Raw genomic sequence first — 26,481 nt, 5'->3', positions numbered from 1 at the left:
TAAAAAAATATTGAAATGCCTTTCAATGGAAGTGTTTAATTGAAACTGGTGGAATATTCTAAGATTGACTAATGACTTTCAAAAAATATAAAGTTAAATTAATTAATAAACAATATGTTCTTCGGATTTTTGTGCATTATTAAAATGGCTTGCATAATTACATACCTCACTGCACTTCCTCAGTTCTCATTTGAAAATGGTCTATGTCATTCTGGGTAATATTGGAAAAATGTTTTTCGTTATTATTTTTAATGTTTCGTATTGAACTATTTAAATATATTCACAGCATATTCAAAAAGGAACTCTTGTTTAGGAGCTCCTCAATCACCGAACTTCCAGAATGACTCATTATAGGATTTAACACCGTGAGATATCGGGCTAAATGGTTGATTTATTGATGGTTGATCGTTGAGATGGCTCAGCCTATTTAGTCGGGTCAGAGATAGGATATCATTTTGCTGAGAACATTTGAAAATATTTACCGCCAAAACCATCAGCTGTAAAAAGATTCGTCGATCTTCAAAGGAAGATTGACTGTGATACAGTTACCGTTGGATTGCCTGAGATGATAACCGAGGTGAAATCACGAGGTATAATTCCAATGATTTAAGGAGACGCTGAGTAGAGGCAGTGATGTACTACTGCGGACACAAAATGAAATTTTTTTACAAAAGTAAATGTTTTTACATAATACTCTACATATTGTCTTGAATGTGTCACTTAAAATTTGAAATATTCATCGGTCAACTGATGCCCCCATTTAGGTGATCAAGAACACGCATTTGGGAGCAGAAGAGGTATTTTGAAAAATAACTGCCTTTTCATAAGAAAATATTTATTTCTTTGTTGAGGAATATTTACAAATATTCACAATCAACTCCATCGGGGTCGGAGCTCTCCAGATGTTACGGGTGTGTCGACCCCAGAAGATATTCACATGGAGCTGTGCAGTGGAGATCTAGTTCCTTGGTGTTGGTGGTAATTGGACTTAGTAGACGCGGACAGCCAGGGGGCTGCGGTAGGTGGTGTAGGCGACTGGGGACACGAGGGTGCGGACCACAGGGCTGGCATATCGGACGAGGGAGCTGCTGGAGTAGGACACGGGTGCCACAACAGCGACGGCACCGCGGCGGGTGCGGCTCTTGGCTTCGGCGTGAGCGGCGAGGTGCTCGGCGCGGGCGGCGGCGACCTCAGGGGTGTCCTGGACGGGCTCGGGTCCGACGAGCTCAGGGGCGGCTGGGACGGCAGGGGCGACGGGGAGGTCGTTGGAAGCCACGCGGAATCCGTGGACGGCATCGGCGGTGTAGTGGGTCTGGACGACCTTTCCTTCGGGGTTCACGTAAGAGTAAGAGCCCGTGACACCACCGAAGGCATCGCGGACGGCAGAGTGGGCCTGGTTGTAGGTGGCGTGACCGTATGAAGCCTGGCCGAACTCATCCTGTGTGAAAATAAATCGAATTGGCAAATTTATAATCATTGTCATTGCTTGAACCCAAATGATATTTGGATAGGCTGTGCATAGAGCCCACCCCTCGGTCAAAGATCCTTGCCTATTAATTCTACTCATTCTAGAGTTAGAACTATTTTATTTCCCTAATCGTATTCCATTTTAAAAAATAAGTTCGGGTACATACACTTTGATACAAATGAAATTGCTAAACCAACGCTCTGTAACATTAAATCATATCCAAATCGATTCCAGATACCCTAAACACACTGCTTTTCCCTTAAAAGTTAGGTTATTCGCTATTCAATCAGTGATTTAGTGCGATGTTATTTCAGCAATTTCAACATTTTCCATGGTTATTTAGTAAATAGAGATGCACTATGCAGTCTTGTTTCTCATTAATAATCGGTATTTTTAAAAGTAGCATGAGTAATCTATACAGTAGTAAAACGTATTTCTCTGCTATCGTATTGATGTTTTTGAGTGAAAAATAATAGAATGATCTACTATAACATGCTTTGCTGCTCCACATGATTGGTTTAAGCCACCAGATTTTGTAAAAAGAATCTTTTTTTTAATTTGAGTCGTCAAAATTGACATATTTTTACAAATTTAATAGGAGCAGGTATAGGAGAGGTTAAAACGTCATGGTAATTGCGCAATGTACTCACGAGAACGTAAACAAAACCGAAGAATATTAATGAGCAGTTATTTTGTGAAATATATCCCATGTATTAGTAACTGTGTAGCGAAGGCATAGATTTTCGTTAAACAGGTGTTTTTTTCACAAGTTGAACTCACCTGAGCGTGGTACTGGCTGCTGATTCCTCCGTGGTAGGCGTAGGGTGCGACGTTATAGGCGTAGGGAGCGGCAACGGGTGCGGCAATCGGGGCGACAGGGGCGGCGACGGGTGCGGCAACGGCGGCGCGGAAGCCGTAGAGGCCGTTATAGGGGTAGGCGGAGTAGGGATAGGCAGAGTAGGGGTAAGCACCGTAGGCGCCGTTCCAGTAAGGAGCAGCGGAAGAGTAGGCAAAGCCTAAGTTTCCAGCAGCGGCAACAGCCAGCAGGGCGGAGATAACGACCTAAAAGGAATACGAATGAGTTATTTGTGAAGAAGTATGGACAACACGGAGTAAACTCAAAACCCCAGAAAGTACGGAGCATGAGAGAAAGATTTCTGTACGATCTATTCCGATTTCACTCACCAGGACCTTCATGGTGACTTCCTTGCCTCGTGGAGAGCTCAGGGATGGATGCTGTTCGTGGTGTTTCGTCCCCTATATATACGCGAATTCCCCTCCGGAAATCGTGGTCCGTTCTCCCTCCTCGCGGTTGACCTCTGTCTCTCCCGAAACCTCACTCTAGTTCTTATTTCGCTCTCCTTCAACTCCACCCATTTATTTTTTGGTTGAGTCCCAAGCATCATAACTCCTACGTGGCCTTCTAAATTACTGGTTGTTCCGCCCGACCTGATCAATGTTGGACAAAAGTATTTGTGTGACATGTTTTCTCTTTTGATGAATGTGTATTTATTCGTTCGATTCTTCCATCGTAACATGATAAATGTTCTGAATTTCCTTTGCAATTATTTTCAATTCTCAATTCGGTATCGATTAGTTTCGTAAAAAAATTCAAGTTCGTAGAAATCATTGTGTGAGGCAAGATGCTATAGAAAATATAGTAAGGAAAAATGAAAGCTATCAACGATGTGAGGCGAAATATTTTGGAATAGAATAATGTTAAATATAATCTGCAATGGAAGCAACTAATCCACTTTAATGTTGACTGGTACAACAATTGAGAGTACCTGAAGATGTCTTATGAATGTGCCGAAACTAGTTGAACTAGTCATAATTAAAGTGGAAATATACCTCATTCTTTGCAGCTTTCATTTCAAATCAAGTTTACTATTTATAATTTTTAAGTTTTGATTGGTAATGCTTGTTTTTCTGGTTTTATCCCGTGCCCTGGGTATTAGTATATTAGCAATTTTAACTCCTTTTTCAAATTATTATTTAGGTATTTATTTTTTGTGAATTATTTTATACCCATCAAGCGACCTGTCATTGGTGGGGATTTACTTGTTTTTAATTTCACCACTGTTATTCTTTAAGGACTTATGTAGAAGAGGGAAAATAAATAAAATGCGCGTAAAACCACTTCACAATTTTGAATCACAGGAAAATAGAAAAAATTGGCTCTTAGAATTACCTCTTTACTGAAATTTGTGCTTTGGGTCGTCACCCCATGCACTAAAACATGCAACACAGTTAGGTTCCATGTGATTTCATCGGAAATTTGTACTGAAGCTCCATTTGTGTATTTTTGTGGATGAATGCGGCTGATAATATCTAACTTTAGGCACTCTTTTGATTACTTGCTCGTATATTTACTACATGATCTAGGTTTACGTTGTATTCAAGACTTTAGCCAATTTTTTAATGATATGTCCTATTTTTCGTTTTTATGACGAAAATGGAATCCAAAGCTAGGCAAATTGCGTTTCTCCCTTCCTCTTCCAGTCAAAATATATCAGTTGTGTATTACTCATTGCATTATATCCATTTCTTTTTTCATTTAACAATCGTCAATATCTCAAAATCTCTTGACTGGAAATTTTCCCATATCATATTTTTCCCATATCAAAACAACGCTGAAATATAATGTATCGAATATTGGTGAACAAACCCATTATTGGCTGATATTATCTCATCAGAGATGATTGTTTTCAAGTAAATGATTGTCAGTCTTAATTGTAGACCAATATTTGTGAACTACTTATCTCTTTTACCTCTTTCGGATGTTATTTATCTCCAAAAATAATAGTGCTTCTTCTCATCTCCTCGGTCTCTTTTCTTCATATTCCTCCTTATGCAACTATTAAGTTTAATTTTGAGCTTCATAAGAAATCTGATAAGCATGATTTGGATGTAATAACATATTCCAAACGAAATATTTTCAAAATTTAATTAGACATCAGTAACTTATGTATTAGGACATTGCAAACGAAGAGAACTCTTATCATTAGACTAGTGTGTTGAACCATATATAATCATTGAAATTGTGGGTAAATCTAAATTGTATATAATTTGCTGTTCGTAAATAGAAATTTAAATGGAAATTATTTCCAACCATGTTTATGTGCTGTTAGAGAAAGAAAAAGGCAATTTTTATTCACCCTTTTAGCATGTCATAAGCTTTATTAGCCAAGTTCTTATATAAAGGGCGGATGGAGTAATAGGCCCTGGAGCTCAACATATCTAGTGAGTAAGTCATGCCCTAAACACGATGGCAGAGGCAGCCATTGACACGTTGGCCTGCATTCGTCTCACCCAGAGTAAAACCCGAGAAGACTTAGCTTAATACGCCAGGAAAGAACCTGGTCATGCATCAAGTATGATCTACTCTTCAGCTTAATACGGGTCTTTCCTCTTTCCATTCAAAAACTTGGGCACTGTTCTCCAATTTGTGAGTTACCTGAAATTCTACTGTACGTCACTGATTACTGTGTCACCAAGACACTTTACGTTCCATGTTCGCACGCATTCATTTATTACCTCCACCTCACTATTTTCATGGATTTATTATCTTCGTTCACCGTGTTCATTTGTTTTTCTGTTGTACTTTGGCGTTTGTAGGTTTGAAGCTTTTATTCAGTCTCTGTACTATTTCATTGATTCCACGATAATATGCGTAATTTTGTGTACTTTAAGTTCATTCAGACTTGGATATAACTAATATACACGGGGCTCTGTCATTTTTAATTTCTTTTGGAAAATTCCGTACGTCGTTAACTTTTCTGTATTTCTCTAATTGTTATTACTTTTTCCTTTCTCCTAACTTATGCAGTAACAAAATTGGCATTATTTTTTCGCATGTAGGGAACTCTTCTCTTTCCCTTGCCTACTCTTCTGAGATGTTTTACAAGAAAATACCCTTTAATTTCTGAAGAAATTCCGAGATAAAATCGAAGCACTTCTGATTGTACTCCTGGAAGTCCTGTCGATATTATATGGGAGTCTCATTGCTTGTTTTGGCTAACCTACCTTTTGTGCTAGAGGAAGAAATTTATGTATTATAAGGGCGATGTGATGTTAAGGATGCTTTATATTATTCCACGTTTTTGTGTGCCATACCGTAAATGGATTGTTTACAGAAGCAATTTGTTTTAGTTATTCAACACATCTCATTTATTTAACGAATTCACAAAGTAATTATTATACCATCTAAGTTTGTTTGTTCACATTATCGTTGCCCAAACATAAGTTTGCTTTTATGTATGGACCGCCAACTTTGATTCCAAGAACGACGTCATCCAACCCTCCATTCAGCCTTCACTTCCCGTTTCCTCAGATTAAGCTCCAAGCAGCAATGATGACGAAGGAGAACCTTGACCTACCTCAAGGACTTAAACTGTCCACCTCGATTATTCGTCGGCTGTCCTCCACCCTAAAGCAGTTCGGTTACCGCAAAAGTCTAGTGAGCAATGCGTTCCTCCAAAATACTTACATCTTAATATTTCATTACATTATTTTTTAATTATCGTGTCGAATTTACTTATAGGTTGAATACTCGAAGTATGATTTGGTTCAGTTAAAGTAACTGGCCTCCTACCCTGAAGGTACTAGTTTTAAACGCCTGTAAGTTTTGGCCCCTACCCCAACCACACCTTGATTCACTGCGTGACTGGCTAATTTATCCATATAAACCATTGTCCAAAAAGGTAGAACCAATATTCGTTTGTGGTAATGTGCGAATATTTCAGGGGGCAAAATCGAACGCCGATCCTGGTTATGGTAAGCGATATTTCTCCTTTAGAATTTTCGAATTAAGCGTACCCTTGCGGGTGATTCCATTCCATAATTCCAAACACTGGGCACTTCGCGAAAATTTACTGAAAAACATCTTATGAAAGTAAGTGCGTTTCTATATTATCGTGCTCTTATTTCGTTAGAATTATTTATGTAGTAACATGCCTTGCAGAAATGAAGATAGCAGAGTTAACTTCGAACCCGTAATGCCGATAATATTCAGTTTGTTTACCAATATATTGTGTTGAGCTGTATCAATAGCCTTTTTGAAGTAAAAGTAGATTGCTTGCAATTGAGAACAGTTATGGATGGAATTCATAACATTATCTGTTCATTTAGTAAGGTTTTTCATTGCTGACCTATTAACATCGAAGCCAAGTGAAGTATTAACTGAATTTTTTAGCTGGTTATCAGAAAGTATATATGTTTACATAAAATACCCAAAAATATATTTGAAAATATATTCAATGTTCTCATAGCTCTACAATTATTAAGGTTGTTTCGTTTTCCCTTTTTTAAATGGGATATATCTTAGCAGTTTTCCATTTCGTGGGAAATACTCTACTTTTTAAAGAGCTGCCAAACAGGTGACATAAACGTTTGGTCTCTTGCTAGGGCATACAAACGTATGTTTTTTTATGTTAAAACCACATTTTTAGAAATTGGCGTTGCTGCATAACTATTCTCAAAGTCTAGGTTAAGGACTGAGAGTGATAGATTTCTCTTCACCCTCCAGGATGGAACGAATTCCTCCACCATGGTGGACTGGGCAAAACACAAAACCTTATTCATACATATGAAATGACAAAAAAGAATGTTCAATGTAGCAAAATTTTATTATAATGTTGAGGAATATTTACAAATATTCACAGTCAACTCCATCAGAGTCGGAGCTCTCCAAATTATAGCGGTGACTGAGGATTGGTAGTGTATGTTGGAAATAATGGTTTTACAAAATAGTCCCTTGAAGCTGAGCAGTCGAGATCAAGTTCCTTGGTGGTTGCAGGACTTAGTAGACGCGAACAGCCAGGGGGCTGCCGTAGGTGGTATAGGCGACTGGGGACACGAGGGTGCGGACCACAGGGCTGGCATATCGGACAAAAGAGCTGCGGGAGTAGGACACGGGTGCCACAACAGCGACGGCCCCGCGGCGGGTGCGGCTCTTGGCTTCGGCGTGAGCGGCGAGGTGCTCGGCGCGGGCGGCGGAGACTTCAGGGGTGTCCTGGACGGGCTCGGGTCCGACGAGCTCAGGGTAGACGGGGGCTTCGGGGACGGCGGGGGCGACGGGGAGGTCGTTGGAAGCCACGCGGAATCCGTGGACGGCATCGGCAGTGTAGTGGGCTTGGACAACCTTGCCCTCGGGATTCACGTAAGAGTAAGACCCGGTGACACCACCGAAGGCATCGCGGACGGCAGAGTGGGCCTGGTTGTAGGTGGCGTGACCGTATGAGGCCTGGCCGAACTCATCCTGTAAAGAATAGGAACATTCAAAGTTGAGGCAAGGATTATTGACCACCTGGGATAGAGATACACGTGTTTTAAATCGAATTTTCAGATTCATCAAAAAAGGTTTATATGTTGTTTGAGTTAAGTTTTTTGTTTAGTCAATGGATAAGCCTACCAAAGACTAGCAAAGACATTCCAATAGTTTGATTGATGTTGAAATTGTATAATGATTTTTCTCACCGCGATCTTATGCATCAGTGTAGAGAATTATTTTCTTCTCCAGATGTGTATTTTTTTTCACAAGAATTATGAAGTCACGCGTTGACTCACCTGAGCGTGGTACTGGCTGCTGAGTCCTCCGTGGTAGGCGTAGGGTGCGACGTTGTAGGCGTAGGGAGCGGCAATAGGTGCAGCAATTGGGGCTACGCGAGAGCTTACCACAGGCGCGGTATAGGGAAGTGCAGAGTAGGGATAGGCAGAATAGGGGTAACCTCCATAGATGCCGTTCCAGTAGGGAGCAGTGGATGAGTAGGCAAAACCCAAGTTTCCTGCAGCGGCTACAGCCAGCACAGCGGAGATAACGACCTGAAAAATGAGATTATTGAGATGTAATATGGTATTATTGATACAAGCTAACTGAGCCTAGTAAGACTTCACTTGGAATATGCTTTTAGCGAGTGGGAATTTTTTGAAGTAGAACTGATTGCTGAAATCAATAGAGTTCAGCGCTGGGAAGTCAGATTCGTGGTTAGTATTACGATAAAAATAGCATAGTGTCCAATATGTTAAGTGAGTTAGGATGGCAATATTTACAGGAGCTTAGATCAAAGTATGGGCTAAATTTACATGTAAATTTAGCCTATAATTTTCTTTACCTATTTAGGAATTAATTGAAAAATACGGAACAATGACACTTAAAGAGGAACAGAGGCAGATATATCGAAATGCATTACTATCAGAATGGGTCTTGGACACGCTTGATAATTAGCTATAGAGTATGAAGTGATATCAATTTCAGCAATAAAGTAGAGGATAAAATGAAAGGAAATCCACAAAAGTGGTGGTCAAGATGCACATTAATAGCTGCTAAACTAAACTAAACTGCTAAGCTTCGAAAACTGGATATGACTCAATAATCATGCAGAGTATTACAATCGAACGAGGTTGGATTGAAGAACCGTTGTTAACCAGAAGAATTTCTTCGTAGGCTAAGGGAACGCATCTAGCAACGCATTATCCTTTCGATTCGTATTACTTTCTGCAATCTTCCGCTGTCATCTTGAAATTCTGCGAATATGCTGAATACATTCTTTTCAAACATACTTTATTCTCTAAATAGAAAATTCTACCTAGATATTTTTTCAGATTGAATTTTTTTAATTCTAGGTACAGGCTTAAAATGACAAAGTTTGAGTCCACTTATAATGAAAGTTACATGAGAACGCATTGTATCATTAAAGATAGATACGTAGAAAAATATTTTATGCTCAGGAAAAAAATCCATTATAACAAAAATAATATAATGCAGTTTAAATAGAAAGTTAAGAGTATGTTTAGTGAGTTAATAATAATATTAGGGTATTCAAGTTTTAAACGAGAAATTCCATTAGAGAAAAGGCAAATTTTGAATATTCGAGGGGGAGTTCTCTCAGCACTAGAGTGGCAAAATTCGGAAAGTTGATATCTGCAAGGCAGATGAAGCGTTTTCAGTGAATGGTATTTTTGTCGGGATCGATTCACTCACCAGAACCTTCATGGTGACTTCCTTGCCTCTTGGAGAGCTCAGGGATGGATGTCGTATGCGGTGTGGCTTGGTCCTTATATACTGTGTCCCCTCGTTAAATACCTGAGGTGTCCCCAGCCTGTCAAACCTCTCCCACCCATTCTCACCAGGACTCTCAAATCGACTCCGCCCAGTTATTGTTTGCTCCTTTTCTTGCGACTTGATCGCTCCCCATGGCTTTATCACATGGGTGGCTCTCAGTAAAAGCGTGCACGTTCTTTTATCCTTCGATTATTATTTCTTTTTTGGCACTTGCGCTTAAAGCTGGGAAATAACTCCCAAGGTTTGCATGCACAAGTTTTTTGAATTCATTACTCGTTCTCCACTCCTCATTTGAAGTCAATCGTTCCTATATGCAGTCAGTCTTCACCGTAGTTCTTTTTAAGTGAAACTGATTGACTGTCAGTGTCAAAACTTGTTGGGTAATGTTAAATCTTGAGCTGTTGGAAAGAAATCAGAAAAAAACTCTCTCCAAATAATCTTGCCAATTAACATTATATTCATCTTATATTTCAATTAGCACACCAGCATTGTCTACGATAATTTTTCGGTCGATTTATTTTTAAGCGCATAGTTAATTCTTGATAATTTTTTGCTCTCATACATCTTTAATAGTTTTACTTTAAACCACGTAATGTTGCGGTTTTTCAACATCTTGAAGGTTAGACATTTAGTTAGTCTATTAGGTTATACTTAGATAGTGTTGTTCGATAATTTTTGATTTTAGCTTTAAATAACTTGCCTAATCTCACCTATTAGCAGAAGACACCTTAAAAAAGTTTGTAAAATCGTCCATTTCTAAGTTGGTACAGGATATGCTTCGTATTTTTTATTTCCACAGGTATCCATTTTTAGATGAAATCTCTGGAAATTTATCAATATTATTAAAATTATTGTAAAATCTTGATGTTTTAATCTTATCTGACTCATATTAATTCTACCTTAATTATTTATCATGTTCATAATAATTTTATGGATAGTTAATTACTTACTTATTCTTTGCAATTTAGGCGTTTTCTGTTGAGGCTAACGTTCATCCAGGCGATATTAGCACATAATGAAGAATTCCGTGAACTACGCAGGCTTGGAAATTTGCTGAAAAGATAGGGATTAAAGAAGAGGTACGTACGTTCAAAGATTTTAGGAAGTAAGTATCCACTTGAATGTACCGCACCGAAAATAACCTATAGTTTGAGGTTATTTAACTGGTCATGTAGAAAACAAATGCCCTTTTTCAAACGTACCGCGGAAAATTACGCTAAGCTCACTGGGTACATATTGATGCATAATTCATTTATTCACGTAGAGTTGTGAATACAATAGTTGTTCACTAGCTTTCTACGGTTTTATGATATTTGAAGGAGAGTAAATACGCTTTCTTTTATCATTTCAATAAGCTAAGTTGATTGTGCTTTTGAAAATTCGTTAGACAGGTTTATATTTTCTTAATACTATCGACCCCTTTTTACTTTTCGATCGCTTATGAAGACACTATTAGCTTTCAGTATTTTGAAAGGCTGAGGTCCATTCTTGTTTTTGAAAAGAAGGCTTAACGTATTCCTTGGTCACATTGCCATTAGAATGTTTCCTTATACGACAGTTATTCCGACTAAAACACTCCAATTGTTAATACTTTCATGTGGTTTATTGGAAAGCACTAAATACATAAAATTTTTATTCCATCAGTTGGACGCTCAATATAATGTATTATGTAAAATTTCAGACAGCTGTGTATGGTCATTATTTTTTTCTCTTTGAATCAATCTAACATGCAATAGTAAGTTGTCGAAAACATTAAAAAGTTACGGGTATCCAAGACAACGGGTTTGAGGCAAAATTTTCATCATTTTTATGGTAGAATTAATCGTTTAATAAGAAGAATAATGGTATTAGAATTTCTGCGGCTCCAAAAACGGGTGTAATTTACTTGACCATTGTTGCATTGATATTTATATTAATTAATTTTACGAATTTGTTTGGGAAAGTTATATTGCCCATTAGTAATTAGACTTGTTTGATTGAAATTGGAATCACTATAGCGCGCAATTTCAAACTCCATTTTTGCTATGCACCTTGAAGGACTGAGAAAGAGTGATGATTTAATGTTTACACTAAAGAAAATAATGTTTAGGTTTTCGTATAAATCTTAAAGTATAAATGGAGCAATTTCATCTACCTGTACAAAATACCTTGCGAGCCACCTCCAAGGTGTTTGGCAAAAGGTGGTCAATCACCAGCATGCAAGTGGATTCCCACATGCAGGCCATACGGTCATAAAAATGTCACGAAAACTAACTAATTATGCTTCCACATTCATGCAAAGACAAACATTTCTGACTACTCATAGAGGAAATCTACCTACGAAGCTAGAAAATGCAAATAATGCTGTCAGAAATACTTGGAAAATTCAGAAACATGCATTAAGGAATATATAAGATAGGCAACGCTACAAGCAAACTAAACTATTAATAAGTCCAAACGCTCGCGTTTATTATAGTCTCATATCGATCATGGAGAAAACGACATTTTGAATCTATCTGTGCTACAGTCTATCACTCTTATTTTATTTATATGATCTGTTCTACCCGATGCCTCCACTGCGCAAGTCCTAAACAGTCGCCCACCGAATCAAATCCGCTCATTAAGGAGCCCAACAATACGAATGCGCTCAGCTGGCAGTAGCCGGAGGATAAACGCTCACCTCCAATTCTCGTATCTTTGGAGGTGGGCGTTTCTGCTCTGGCTGTTGCCAGCTTAGCGGATTCGTATTGTCGAGCTCATAGATGAGCGGTTTTGATTCGGTGGGCAATTGTGGAGCGTTTGTGCAGTGGAGATATCGTATGTTGGCGTTCGTACGATATGGCTAACGCCGTCGAAAAATAAACTGCTCCTGAATCGACATAATAGGTTTAGTCTAGTCTTCAGTCTACGGTGTAAGGCAAATCATAACATATTCAAAGTCAGTTCGTTGTTATAAATGGAATTGATTTCAATGCAAATTTTACGTCGTAATTTTTATTGACATATTCTGAAAATATATAATAATTGTTTAAGTAATAAGTAATTGTATGATATCCAGGAAAACTTAAGATATAATTATTTTTTTCTCATAGAAATGCAGTTATACCGTCTGTCTATATCTGTCTACCTTGGACGACCAAAATCCGTCAAAATGACGGGTTGTGCGTTTCTATTTTAAGATTTCTTTGACAACTTTCTAGATTTCTTTGGAAGCAAATTATTAGCAAATCTTCACGAAGCCTATCGTAACGGAGTGTCCGTTAATCCATTTTAGATGCTAACTGAATCAAGGGGCTCTACGGTCTGAAGAAGCAATCTGGATCGCTTAAACTGTCGTCGCTTATTTGTCAAAGGCGGAAATTAGCAACCTCGTAAGTCAATAGCACTCCGCCATTTCAGATATCAGTACAACTTTTTCCCTGACTTTAAGCCATTATTAAAATCATAAGATGTGTTAGCAGCATGATATTTCTCATGAAACTTAATTATTTCTATTTTATTTATAACGGTAACGTGTGTTTCATTCAGGAAATATTTAAACTATATTGCGTCTGGCCATGTTTTAGTTGGTAAATTTACGCACTTAACATTCCTTATCACACCTTGAAGGGAAATAAGCAGCGTGTCTGCCATTCTAAGGTAACTGGTAGGCCAGGGCAGGGAAAGTAGGAGCGACGTGACCGCTGTTCATTTTAAATTTTTACTGTGAAATAATTTGTAAAAAAAATGCTCAGTTGTATATGCAAAGAAAGGAAACTTCTTTATACTCAATGATATTACCAATTAATTTTAACACGAACGAAGAAATATTAAAAATAATGACAAACTGTGAAAATGACGGGTATAGTCTTTCTAGATATCCATTTACCCCGCTCCTTCTAGTTTTAACTGGCATGATTAGTCGTTTCGTCAAGCGTCGCAGTTGAAACAGAAACAAATATGTCGCGATGTTGTGGAAAGAAATACCTTTGTCTCTAAAACAACAGAAATTTTCTTCCAAAATTAATAATAACTTCTCAAAGACTTGGCTGGAAGATTCTACTGAAACGAGTACGGCTGCAACATTGGAAAGACTTCTCTAGTTCCGTAGATAACTTTATTTTCTAGGTATTAATAGAAAGAAATGATACACTTCGGCGGCACACTGTAAGCGCGCCGTTGAAAAGTTAGCAATACCGTACCGACCTTAAATGTGGACATGAAGAAGCCAGCTGTATTTCTTGAAATAATGTCGTTAGTTATTTGACCAACGCGGAAGCATGGCCAAAAGAATACATACTAATTGTAAGATCACTTCTTATATTTTGACTTTTATAATAATACAATCGCAATTTTTCATTCAAAATTGCTAAATCATATACAAATTCATTTCCCTTTGTTATTATACACTTATGATTGCATTCGACCAGTTTTATTTCACTTTGTTTTCAATTAGATGGGAGTCATCTTTGAATGATGGCTTCAAAACGTATCAACTACCACAGCAATAACCAAAAATCCTATTTAACATAACGGAATGAGAACTATTGGGTTCGATTACATTTTAATTGAAAGTAACCTCGCTATTATCACTATCGGAAACGAGTACGAGAGGTCTTCAGCATCAACATCGTAGTTCAAGAGCACCCCGCCATTATCATATATTAGTACAACTGTTTTCCTGAGCTTAAGCCATTATTAAGATCATAAGATGTCCTAGTAGCATGATATTTCTTTACAGCTTGAGTTGAGCCAAACATTTTTATTCATAAGAGTTGTTAATGCATTAAAATTAATTGAATTTCAATAGTTATCATGAGGCTAAGTTGTCAGAAATTTAACTGAGGAATACGATGATATTAATATTTTTGCTTAAGTTTTACCATATTTCTATTTTAAAGGCTGATTTTAGACTTTATAAACGGTTGATGTGGTATATTTTTTCATATTTTTTGGTAGACCTTGCAATCATAGGATAGGAGATATACACAATAAAGAATGCCAGGTAGGTTTTGATTGAAATAAGGTATTTATTAAACTTCAGCGCTGGAGCGGCCGATTCAATAGAATAGATGTTGAGGGAGACAGCAATTAGGGAAGGTTGACTCATTCACTCTGCTACACACACTCACAGTCATCACACAACGGAAAGAGGATGGAAACGGCCTTCAGGAGCTGTCCTCTGGAGCGGCCACCTCCACTTGCAGTCAGTTCATCCCGACTTGGATGATGGTTTGATGGAAAATTCTTCGACCCTTTACCGGCGCAGGTGTTGGAGCCGGGCGGGAATCGAAGCGTCGGAACTTGTCAGTAAGTTTCGCGAATGTTCGGATGTTATTTCGAGCTTAGTCGACGCGGTAGGAGTAGGCGTGTCCGGGGTTGTTGACAACGGTGGTGAGGGTGGCAGGGCGAACGTGCTGGGCGGCGTAGGGGAGGACACCGTGGGCGTAGGGAAGGACTCCATGGGAGTAGGGGAGGACTCCATGGTGGGCGTAGGCGAAGGGGCTGAGGATGGCCTGGCGGCGGGAGCGGCTCTTGGCCTCGGCGTGAGCGGCGAGGTGCTCGGCGCGGGCGGCAACAACCTCAGGGGTGTCCTGGACGGGCTCGGGTCCGACGAGCTCGGGGTAGACGGGGGCTTCGGGGACGGCGGGGGCGACGGGGAGGTCGTTGGAAGCCACGCGGAATCCGTGGACGGCATCGGCGGTGTAGTGGGCTTGGACAACCTTGCCCTCGGGATTCACGTAAGAGTAAGACCCGGTGACACCACCGAAGGCATCGCGGACGGCAGAGTGTGCCTGGTCGTGGGTGGCATGACCGAAAGAGGCCTGGCCGAACTCATCCTGTGGAAAATGAAAGAGAAATTGTCGTAAGAAGGGGAATAAACCATTGGAAAGTGCTAAAATATGCGGGAATTCAATTTTATTTTCGTTATTCATGTTTGATTAACCAAGTCTGATAGAGGGAATTGGATCATTTTGCAGTTTTGTATACCATATAAATTTTATTTAGGTAAGTACAGACTTTAATATTTTTACTTTGATATGACTATCTAGAGGTAAGAAAAATTTTTCGTTTTAATATGGGAAAAAAATTAATGCAATTTAATTGGTTACAAATTTTACATGATTTGATTTCGGCCGTTGAAACCTCCCGAGTTTTTTGGTGGTTTAAAGTAAGCTTTGAAGAAGTTCCTTGCAAAATTAATGCATTGTAATATTTTTTCTTTGACGTGAGAGGCTTTCTGTGTGGACTATCTCTTTTTACTATTGGTTTATTGAGTGAAGCTTTACTTTTGGGAATAAATGGCTCGGAAAGTTAATCATTTTAGGCATTGAAATCGCCGAAGCGTAATTCTAGCTCTTGAGATATTAATAAGCAGTGCGAATGTTTGCCTAATGCAAGTACGCATGGTGCTTCGGTTGGAGATTCGGGCGTTGAACTCACCTGAGCGTGGTACTGGCTCTTGGTGGCGAGAGCTCCATAGGCATAGGGGGCGACGTTATAGGCGTAGGGAGCGGCAATGGGAGCAACTGGAGCGGCAACGGGTGCGGCAACAGCGGAGCGGAAGCCGTGGAGACCGGTGTAAGGATAGCCGGAGTAGGGATAGGCAGAGTAGGGGTAACCACCGTAGATGCCGTTCCAGTAAGGAGCAACCGATGAGTAGGCAAAGCCTAAATCACCAGCAACGGCAACAGCCAGCACAGCGGAGATAACGACCTGTGAAAGAAAGAAATGAGTTCAGTAAAGTGTCGGTATTCCAACTTTGTTGATTTAGCGTTAATCGTCTATTTTTTTTTGTCCATGACATTTCACCAGCCCATCTTTTTTCTCTCCTGGATGCTCATGATTTTTTTTATCGCTTTCCTTCGAACTGAACCAGATTTCTTCGCGCAGCACCTGTTCTCTTGGTTTCACTTTCATTTAATGTAAGTCATGGCCAATGTTGACGGCGAAAAGCGGGATTGCTATCCATCAGAGGTGATCGTTTGCTTCCCTTTGCATGAATGGAAGTTGATTTTATCAAATTGTCTACGTGATTGATTTTAAGAGAGCGGGCCTATTTTAGTTTGCATGTGCAATTTTCTTACGTGATGTCTGATCTATTTGCTAATACATTAAGAAATCGTGAAGTAGATATAAGAGCGCTACTGTACTGTAATACTTGGTACTTAGTGAATGCATCTAACTTATTTAGGCTTGCTGCGTGTTGTTTAAATGCTGAAGTGAAAGCGCGGCCATAACTGGGTGCAGTAAATGATTGTTAATCTGATTATTTCAGCGTCAACGGTTTGAATGCTAAACGGGATTTTTGGAATAAATATTGATGTTTTTAGTAAATACACCTGTGAAATGTTACTATGGCTTTCAAAAGTCAACAAAGTACTATATATTTTCTTTCTTTATGCTTCTCTAAAGAAATTTATAACAACTTGCAAAGAGGAAATTTCAATCGCTGAACATGGATCGCTGAACTTTGTTATAATTATTTAAGATAGCATGGGTTGTATAATTATGGAGCCTGATATTTTTATAAAGTCGAATAAACATTAAAAAGTTGCGGTAGATATGAAACTATTTTGGATTGCAATTTATACGTTTGGATGAGATGCCAACAGCAACGTTTGAAGGCATCAAAATTTCTCTGGTACAACAATTTTAGATAGCGTCAGATGTATCTTAGTATCCAAAAAGTTCAGGATTGCGATTGACGTATTTCTGCTCGGAATATATCCCGTGTGAACTGATTTGGACGTAGAAATCAAAGTGGCCGAAGTGCTGTATTCAGTGGGTACTCACCAGGACCTTCATGGTGACTTCCTTGCCTCTTGGAGAGCTCAGGGATGGATGCCTTCCGAAGCCGCAATCCGTCTTTATATACCCTCACCTCTTCCCTCTCCTCCAGCGTCTATCTTTTCGCATCCAGCTTCCCCCAACCCCTTCAGCCCCACCCTGCCCCTCCCAAATCGAGAGCTTCCTCCTATCTTCGCCGGGTCCGGACGCTTCGAAGGTCCACACCCTGTTGTCAAGGTCGCGGGCGGCTAGTGTGGTGGGGTTCCACGGCATCCGCCTCTGATTGTCCCTCCCACTCCGGTAAATCGGGCCGAGTTTTTCCCATCCCTCCCACCACCTCCACGAGGCCAAAATGACCCTTCGGACTCGGTCCAGTCACGGTGGTGGAGCACTGGTAAACTCCTTCAGCGGGTCGCCCTTCGAGAGCGTCGGACAGCCGAGCGAGGAAGACGGTGCCCATGGCCACTAGGTCTGGATAGTTTGGAAATTCAGTTTCAGAATACGATAATTTTTAATACCGATAATTAGCGATTACGGTAACTTATATTGGGAATATAACTGTCCGTTTATAGGTCCCGATAAAAAAACGCATCTCTATGAAATATGTTCAACGATTCAGGCTTGATATTGGGGAAGTTCTACGTATTCAATGAAAGTTAGTTGTACTTTTCAGCATTTATTTATTGAAATTTATTATGATTTCCACAGTTATTTATTAAAATAACTGTGTTACAGTGCTACTACCTCTCATTTCAATCTATAAAATAATCTTTTATTGCCCCAAAAAACATTTCTCACGGTATGATTTTACGTTAATACGATATAATATCGGGATATATTCGTTTTATCTGGTAACTACCTGACGTTGAGTCGTTTTATTTTATTGGAAAGTGATTTTTGAATTGGACGGTCACGACGTTTATCAAACAGTCGTACATCACCAATGTTCAACACTCAATATTTTGCAAATATATTTCAATATTCTTAATGTTTTTTTTCAATATCTTGATATATCGCCAAGGTTTACCACCTCGTTCGTTGAGCGGTGACATAATCCTTTACTGTCCGTCATGAATATCAGAGTGAGTCGAGCAAGGAAAGCGTTTATTCATTTGTAAATCACCACCACTAGTTTTTAAGGCCGTTTTACACGCGACTCGTGATTGCACAAACTGACGTGTGTACGAAGGCGCAGTCCAAATTGAGCGGTGAATTGCTAGAACGAGTGCGAGGATCATGGACGTGAGTTGGCAATATGGCCCCAGTTTTAATTTCGTTCGTGCATCCGCGAACCTTAAATTTGAGATTGTGTGGACCTTAAAAGAAGTAAGTTTGTTTAATGCAGGCAGAATTTAAGTTTTAATATATAATTACATTTTAAATGGGTATCTACCCGCATATTTTCATCTGATGCGGTGGTGAGTGAGATAGCATGACCGGCTGATGGACTAAAGGTTTTAATATATATTTAGTAAAGGTTATTAGTTTGATTTCTCCCATATTTTTTTTTTCTTTCCACCATAAGAAATAGGTTTGCATACCATGCTTAGCAACTTTACCAGCAAGCACTTGAAGCTGTCAAATTTTTCTTGCATTCTCGAAATTTCACTCCATAATTAGAAATTAATGCAGTTCTAACCACTGCACTTACGCAGTGGCGCAGCGAGGGGGGGGGGTTTGGGGGATAAACCCTCCCCCCCCAGATCTTAGGAATTTTTTAAAGTTAAACCCATTTTACTTAACTTCATTAATATTACTTGTATAATTTTGTTAGGATTTATAAAATATCCCTCAGAAAGTCGTAAAACTGACTATTTATCCTATTTTTTCTCAGGGAGGGCCCCCGCACCCCCCGATTACCCTGGAAGGTATGCCATACCCCCAGACATCAACGTATTAGTTGCGCCTAAAACCTCTCCTAGCCTTAATTCCTAGCTGCGCCCCTGCACTTACGTGCCTCGTGTAAAACGGTCCGTGAATTCAGTGCCTCCTTAAATCCTTCTTCCGCTCGTGGGCTTTGGGCGATATACAAGATGGCCGTTGCCCACCGCCGGGGTGTGGTCTTCGCCCGGGATGAATTTATTCCGGGCGGCCGCAAATTGGCGGTTGCTGAAAGTGGGAGCATCGGAGGACACGGCGAAAAAAGGGAAGTCCGACCGTTTTGAGGCACGCAATGTTCCATCGGCTGTGGCGAGGGTGATTTGGGTCCGCTTGCGGGAGAGGCATCTAATTACGAGGATCTCTGGCGCCGCAGAAAAGCAGTCGTTCGTCTGGATAACCGAGGAGCTATTTAGTGGTTGCTCTTTTGTTTTATTATGATGAGTCCCAGCAGATGTTGTACTGCCTTTGTTTTTCGCCTTACTTGTGTAGGTTAAACGTTAAAAAAATTATGCGAAAAATTTATATTTGTATGGAATAGAAATAGAATAGAAAATGAAATTTATTTTTCCGGGACAAGTTTGTCCCTTAGGAACATATATGGTTATAAATATAATAGAGTCAGATATATTACAAGAATAAGTAGGTTTACATTATACATCGATTTCACAAAATGCGATTAAATATATGACAGAGTAGAACAAAAAAAATACATGTGTTTGTATAATTAACAGCAAGAAAAACGTATGAACTTATAAATACATCTGATTTTATTATATTAGGAGTTATACAGAGTTCATAGGAACCTTCAGCACTCTCCATAATCCCAATAGGAATTAAATTTCAAACTCGTGCTCCAATCACTAATCAAAGCCATTATTACTTTTATTTTCTCTTCGATAGTGAATTAAATGCGAAAAAAATCAAGTATATAGGCAAAACGTGACAGCTTCCTACTGAAAACATATTTTTCAAAGAAACATGTTTTCAGGTTAAAGAAGCACTTATGAAACTGAATTGAAAGATATTCTGAAGTTCTTTATGTTCCATCAATTCTATAAATTATTCTTTGACGTCTTTATCTAGCGGGTAGTACGTTTAACAAGCCAAAAATCTAAACCACCGCGGGTAATCTTTTTCTTAGCATATGGATCAATAGGGGGTGCTTAGGGGGCCTTCAGGATTTGTTACAGCTAAGTAGATAGATGCACGTTGATAAAAAATGAGCAGGTATCTTGGATTTTTAATTCTTCTAGACATTTATATTAATATATCAGTAGATTTGTTCTTCATATTTAGGATGCTACTCCGCATAAGAGATATATACTTATGTAGGTATCTTGTTTCGAATAATTTTTCTTTGCTTCGCGAAGGTTTAGTGTTCAATAATTTTTACTTATCCCTATTCCCCTCAATTACGATCTCTAATGGATTTAGAAGTCTAACTTGTAATCATTCGTTGGAATTTCATTCGGTGGTCAAGCAATTTGAGAGTGTGTAATATCAATCATATTAGTTCGTGCTGTGAGGAAATCTTGGATGAATTTTTTAATGTGACACTTGGATTTACGATGTCTTTTTCCTCATTTTGTGAGTCAGGTTTATTATAATAGCTTCAGTTTAACTTAGCTTCTATGGAACGGCACTCGGTAAGGTAATATGAATAATTCTTTTTCTGGCCACTCCACATAAAATCCTGATGGTGGTCATATAAAAAGCATGTAAAACCATCATTTCACTAATTCACTGAGTTAAATCTCGCATTTTGCGCTATTGTAGATGGGCATTTCCATGAAAATGTCAACTTTTTCTCTCAAATAAAAATTTAGGCTGGAAATATTTTATCTTGATAAATCAACAGCTAAATGATCGAATTTTATCAGTATTTGAAACATAATGCAGTGCCTTATTAAAAGATTTCAAATTATACTTCGTTCCACAGAGTTTTGAAGATATTTGATATCATTACACTTAGAAGGTTGACCTGGAAGTAATTCCGTCACATGTTAATTTTGGGCATATTTAGAAGGTATTTCCAAAATTAACTTTGTTTATGCATATCAACATCACCTTCATAAATGTTTTTTGATCATGCTGAGTTAGAAGTTTTGCAATTTTTTGTTTTTTTTTTACAATTTTATCGAAATATCCTATTGCATAGTTTTCTCTTAAGGTAATTCCGTCACAAATGGAATTGCCCAGATACCAATATGAGATCAATTTTTCAAGTAGTTTTCTATCTAGTCATCTCAGTGTTACTCTTCGTAGGGTCTCTTCCGCATGAAAGCTATACGTCATGGGAAAATACCTCGGAAGCATGAGCGGCTAATTGGGGCGAAGAGGCTTAAGTATCAGAGTGCCGTAGTTCCTATAGATTCCTCATTGAAGTCTATGTCCTTTGCGGTATTCTGACCTTGGTCCTTGTCAAAGTGGTTCAGTTACCTATGCCAAGGTCTTTTAAATGCCCAGGAAGTAACCTAATCCTGGAGTTGAGAGTGAATATCCAATGTCATTGTACATATTGTGGCCGTTATTGCTTGCATGTTTTTCATATTAGAAAGCTACGTGATCAAGTACATGATAATTTCATGCCCTAACAATTCGCGTTTATGCTAGAAAAATATGCATTTTGAGGACCTAATTTGAGTAAATTCAATTTTAACAAGCTTGCATTGCAGTGAAATTCATGTCAGTATTTAAATTTCTATTTCATTTATCAAATTTGATGATTTTTGGACACTTAATTATGAATCTTTTAAATTGGCGTTTTAATAGGGAGCTCCTCAAAGACGCAGTCAGATCCTTTTAAACAAAATTGAGTTGAAGTTGCAATTTTTATTGCGTTTTAGTTTTTATGCTTCCATTTCAATAACAATCCACTAAAATAATGGATTTTTCTGGATTACGCAAGATATCTCTAAAATTTCTCCTCAACTTTCAATTCTCTCTTTGGCTAATAGTCATTTTATTAAGATAAAGATAACTTATTTTAATATAGTGAATTATTGCTCGGGATTACCCAATTGGGGGTTCAATAAATATTTTATGCTATGAGTAATGGCAATATTGATTCAGATCTTGAGTCTTGTCCTGATGTTTTTTACATATGTATTGATTTTTACAGTTGTATTTCGATTTAGCCATTAAAAATATTAGGCAATGGCTCATAAATCTACACAACGTGATTGGATAACTATATAACTACAATCGATAATGAATAGTTAATCTCCGGGTCCGGAGGGAATACCCTCGCGTGTCCTTAAAGAGTTAGCTCCACAAGTCACTCCTTACTTAGAGATACGATAATATTGAAGAAGTCTCAAGCTGAAGGAAATATACCAATATAGACTGGAAAATTGCAAGTGTTTCACCGATATTCAAAAATAGAAACAGACAAGACCCAGCCAACTATCATCCAATCTTGTTATCATAGATTATAGGAAAGATACTTGAGCATATCGTCGTTAGCAATAAAATGACTTTCTTGGATTGTTGTAACTTCCTCCATAGCTGTCAGCACGGATTCCGAAAAGGTAGATCATGCAAAACACAGGTCTCGCTCTATCTTCACGACCTTCTCAAATCTGGTGAATCGAAAAGACAAGTTGACGCTTCATTTCTAGATTTTAAGAAAGCTTTTGACACGGTACCTCACAACCAACTTTTATACAAATTAGTCATGCGGATTAAACGAAACAGTGGTAAACTGAATACGCATCTTTCTGAATGATCGTAATGAAAAGTAGATCTTGACGGAATTAGCTCTGATGTAGTGACATCGGATGTTCCACAAGGAAGCGTGATTATTTTGCCCTCTTTTGTTCATTATATATATGTATGACCTCTGCTCCCGATTTTGCAGTAAAATACGTTTATTTGCTGACGACGCTGTCATCTATCGCGGAAATAGTGATCACTCCTACTTTGAAATTCTATCATCGGATCAAAACAACGTTCATTTGCGGAGCCAAGAGTGGGGACTCGAACTTAATCTGCACAAATGCATGTCGGTATATTTTTTGCTGTGTTCGTCGAACTATAACTATCTTTATGCTGTGGATGGTATTGACATAAAGACAACAGACGAAGTGAAGTTCCTGGGAGTCATGGAATACATCTAAGGAATATTTGCGGTATAGCCCTGAAGAAATTAAGATTCGTCAAGTGTATTGTGGGAAAATTTTCGGATGAGAGCAAGGTGCTATTTCGCACTCGTCGGAGCACACCTTGAATATGCAGAGAGCGCATGGGATCCGGTGCAGAAAGACTTAATTCGCGAACTGAATAAAATACAAAGGAAGGCTGCGCGGTTCGTCAAAAACCACTATGGGCGTACAGACAGCGTTACCCAAATGTTTAGCGAATTAGGCTGGGAGCCGCTGGAGACTCGGAGGCTGCGCGCTAGGCTTAGATTGCTAGAACAATTGAGAATGGATATCTTTAAGATCGTCAAGGAGAACATAGTACTAGAGCCCCAATACATTTCTCGGTCCGACAGAACGGATAAATTAAGAGAGATGTTTTTCCGAACGAATAGATATGGGAATTCGTTCTCCCCTGAACCATAAAGGACTAATAAATGCTAGCCGTAATTTCGTTGGAGCACTTCCTACGAGGCGTGTTTTTAAAGTAAATACCGTTTTGACATAAAAAACAAGAAGTAAATAAAAAAAATAATGTATTGACTTGAAAGACCATACTTTACTCTACTTTTCTACATAATTCCCTTTACTATTGAGGCATTTATCGTATCTTGGGACCAGATTTTGTACGCCATCGTCAAAGAAGCTTGCCGCCTGATTAGACAACCACTGCTTCACGGTCGTTTTCACTTCGTCATCATCGGAATGGCGCTGACCCGCCAGATGCTTCTTCAAGTGCATAAACAAATGGTAGTCGCTCGGCGCTAGATCGGGACTGTATGGAGGGTGGTTTAATTGTTCCCAGCCAAAAGAAGTGATAAGGTCTTGTGTTCGATTTGCTGTGTGTGTACGGGCATTATCGTGGAGCAAAACGACACCTGCACTCAGCATGCCACGCCTTTTGTTTTGAATAGCGCGGCGCAGTTTTTGTAAAGTCGCACAGTACGCTGTTGCATTGATTGTGTCGCCGCAAGTCAAAAAATCGACCAGCAACACACCCTTAATGGCGGGACAGCGCCATTCCGGTGACGACGAAGTGAAAACGACCGTGAAGCAGTGGTTGTCTAATCAGGCGGCAAGCTTCTTTGACGATGGCATACAAAAGCTGGTCCCAAGATACGATAAATGCCTCAATAGTAATGGGAATTATGTTGAAAAGTAGAGTAAAGTATGGCTTTTCAAGTCAATACTTTATTTTTGAAAAAAAATTACGTGCTGTTTTTTTATGTCAAAACGGTACTTACTTTAAAAACACGGCTCGTATTTATGTTCATATGGCTGGTGTCCTAACACTCTCTGCCACACGCCTTTTAGGCGGTTTGCGGGGTATTATGTAGATGTAGATAACTAGTTGAACTTATAATTCCTCTTTCCAAAAAATGGCAGAAAAATTACACTTGAATTATTCATGCACGCAAATTTGCTAGGCCTGATGTTGAATATTCAATATATAACGTTTTATACTGCTGAAGTTACTGCTCTTCTGGGCTTAATGCTGCGTCGGTTTATATTTATTCCGGGCTGCAGAAGTCCGGGAGAAATATCGACCTACGTGGAGTAAATCCCGGAAGAGCTACATATTCAATTACATCAACCCGCGGAAGTCATCACAAAGATTTTTACTGTAATTAAAAATTTTAAATTTTTAGTGTTTATCTATAAAACTAATAACTGTGGCTTCAGCACTTCAAAGTACGTTCTCAAAATGAGATCATTATGAGCGCACTTGCTTTTGATGCATAACTCGAGTTCTGGGGTGAAATTTATTAGTTTTTATCTATTACTCACCCTGGAGAATAATGAAAAAATGAGAAGCAGAAAGCCCGTATGGAAGTTTTTGTTGTTCTTAAGCGGAAAAAGTAAAATTTGGGGCAATATAAAATCACCGTGAAAATATTGTAGTCGTTGTCGAAGGTGACCTCGAAAATTATGCTAAGGTACTCAAGTTTTTTTGAGGAGTGTTATGATATCTTTCTTCTCGGTGTTATCTCTGAGGATATCTTGATTTACATCAATGGTCCTTGATTGCTCGACAAGCCGAACCAACTTAGAGGCTCCTTTCTTTTCACTACGTTTTTAATCATTAAAAATGTCGAATCTCTTAGCAGCACAATAGTGCCCTATGAAGAAAAAATGTTCCTGCCAGAGAAAAGGAATCAAGCCAAAGACAAAAATATTCACCATCAAAATCCATTGACTATCTCAGTGAACTCTATTCGTATTCTGAATATAGTTTATATAAAATATACTCCATGCCCCATTTTTATGCAAATTTACCAAGCTGATTTTAACATCATGTTTGATTTTGGTAGTAGAGAAAAATTTCATTATTTTCTTCAAAATATATTTCGTAATTTAGAGCTCATTGAATGCCATTTATCTCTTTTATTGCGATAATATTATATCTTCTGGTTTTCTGACCATATTTTCGGTTGCTATTGATAGTGATGTGCGTCTTTCAATGAGTATTTTCTTATTTCTTAATGTCAGCAAAAATCTGCCTGTTGATACTGAAAGATAAGATACTGAATATAAATTTGTCTTATTCAAATATAAAATAATTTTGACTCCTAAACTCCTCTGCCCTTAACGTCACAATGTATCTGACGCATTGCAATTCCCATTAATAACTGGCTTTTTTATCAGTTGAAAACATTATCGCTGACAATATTACTGTCCTGAAAGTCCTTAGAATCGTAGAGAAGTCAATGAAAGCTCTCGTTATTACATTAATGTGAAGTCGAAGGAATTAGGTTCTACGCCTTCGGAAAAAGTTAAACTAAAATCGTATAACGTTTTTTCATATCATGCTTTTGGCAAATCATTCATAATTATTCGCCTCTAAATAATTAAATTAATTGGAAATTAATACCTAATTCATAATTGTGGAAAAGTTCAAGTACATTTAATTTCATAATGTCAAAATTTCACTGTATCACACTTGAATCGGTTGAACTTAGTCATTTTATCTTTATTCGATACATCTGAGGTAATATTTCATGGGTTATGTTCAATGAAAGATAATGGAAAAATCGTTTTCGAATCGTCATTTTTCTTTCGGATAGTTTTTTACTCGGCGTGCGGCTTCGTGGTGACTTCGCTTTGCGTTTGCCTCGTCTGTTTCTTTTCCTTGACGTCGGACCACTCCAGTTCATTTCCATCGGGATGAGTCAGAGTGTTGA

The 26,481-nt window shown here is 38.6% G+C and overlaps 3 protein-coding genes across 3 annotated transcripts; all 3 read right to left on the bottom strand.

The window, feature by feature from the left end:
• Positions 1–818: 818 nt before the first annotated feature.
• LOC124169626 (cuticle protein 7-like) lies at positions 819–2,700 on the bottom strand. The gene is made up of 3 exons (XM_046548272.1): positions 2,654–2,700; positions 2,249–2,530; positions 819–1,438 (listed from the first exon to the last, which is right to left on the bottom strand). The coding sequence occupies exons 1-3, from the start codon at positions 2,663–2,665 to the stop codon at positions 989–991; spliced, it is 744 nt and encodes a 247-aa protein (XP_046404228.1). The 5' UTR covers positions 2,666–2,700; the 3' UTR covers positions 819–988.
• A 4,376-nt stretch (positions 2,701–7,076) lies between these two features.
• On the bottom strand, positions 7,077–9,552 carry LOC124169625 (cuticle protein 7-like). Its single transcript, XM_046548271.1, has 3 exons — positions 9,450–9,552; positions 8,036–8,290; positions 7,077–7,727 (listed from the first exon to the last, which is right to left on the bottom strand). Exons 1-3 carry the CDS (start codon positions 9,459–9,461, stop codon positions 7,269–7,271), a joined length of 726 nt encoding a protein of 241 aa, XP_046404227.1. The 5' UTR covers positions 9,462–9,552; the 3' UTR covers positions 7,077–7,268.
• A 4,946-nt stretch (positions 9,553–14,498) lies between these two features.
• On the bottom strand, positions 14,499–17,381 carry LOC124169531 (cuticle protein 7-like). The gene is made up of 3 exons (XM_046548169.1): positions 17,286–17,381; positions 15,933–16,205; positions 14,499–15,328 (listed from the first exon to the last, which is right to left on the bottom strand). The coding sequence occupies exons 1-3, from the start codon at positions 17,295–17,297 to the stop codon at positions 14,834–14,836; spliced, it is 780 nt and encodes a 259-aa protein (XP_046404125.1). The 5' UTR covers positions 17,298–17,381; the 3' UTR covers positions 14,499–14,833.
• Positions 17,382–26,481: the final 9,100 nt, after the last annotated feature.

Source organism: Ischnura elegans, chromosome 12, assembly GCF_921293095.1.
Source record: "Ischnura elegans chromosome 12, ioIscEleg1.1, whole genome shotgun sequence".
NCBI classification, from domain to species: Eukaryota; Metazoa; Arthropoda; class Insecta; order Odonata; family Coenagrionidae; genus Ischnura; species Ischnura elegans.
Note: the sequence above shows the minus strand (reverse complement) of the source record. Positions and strands in the feature narration are given on the sequence as shown.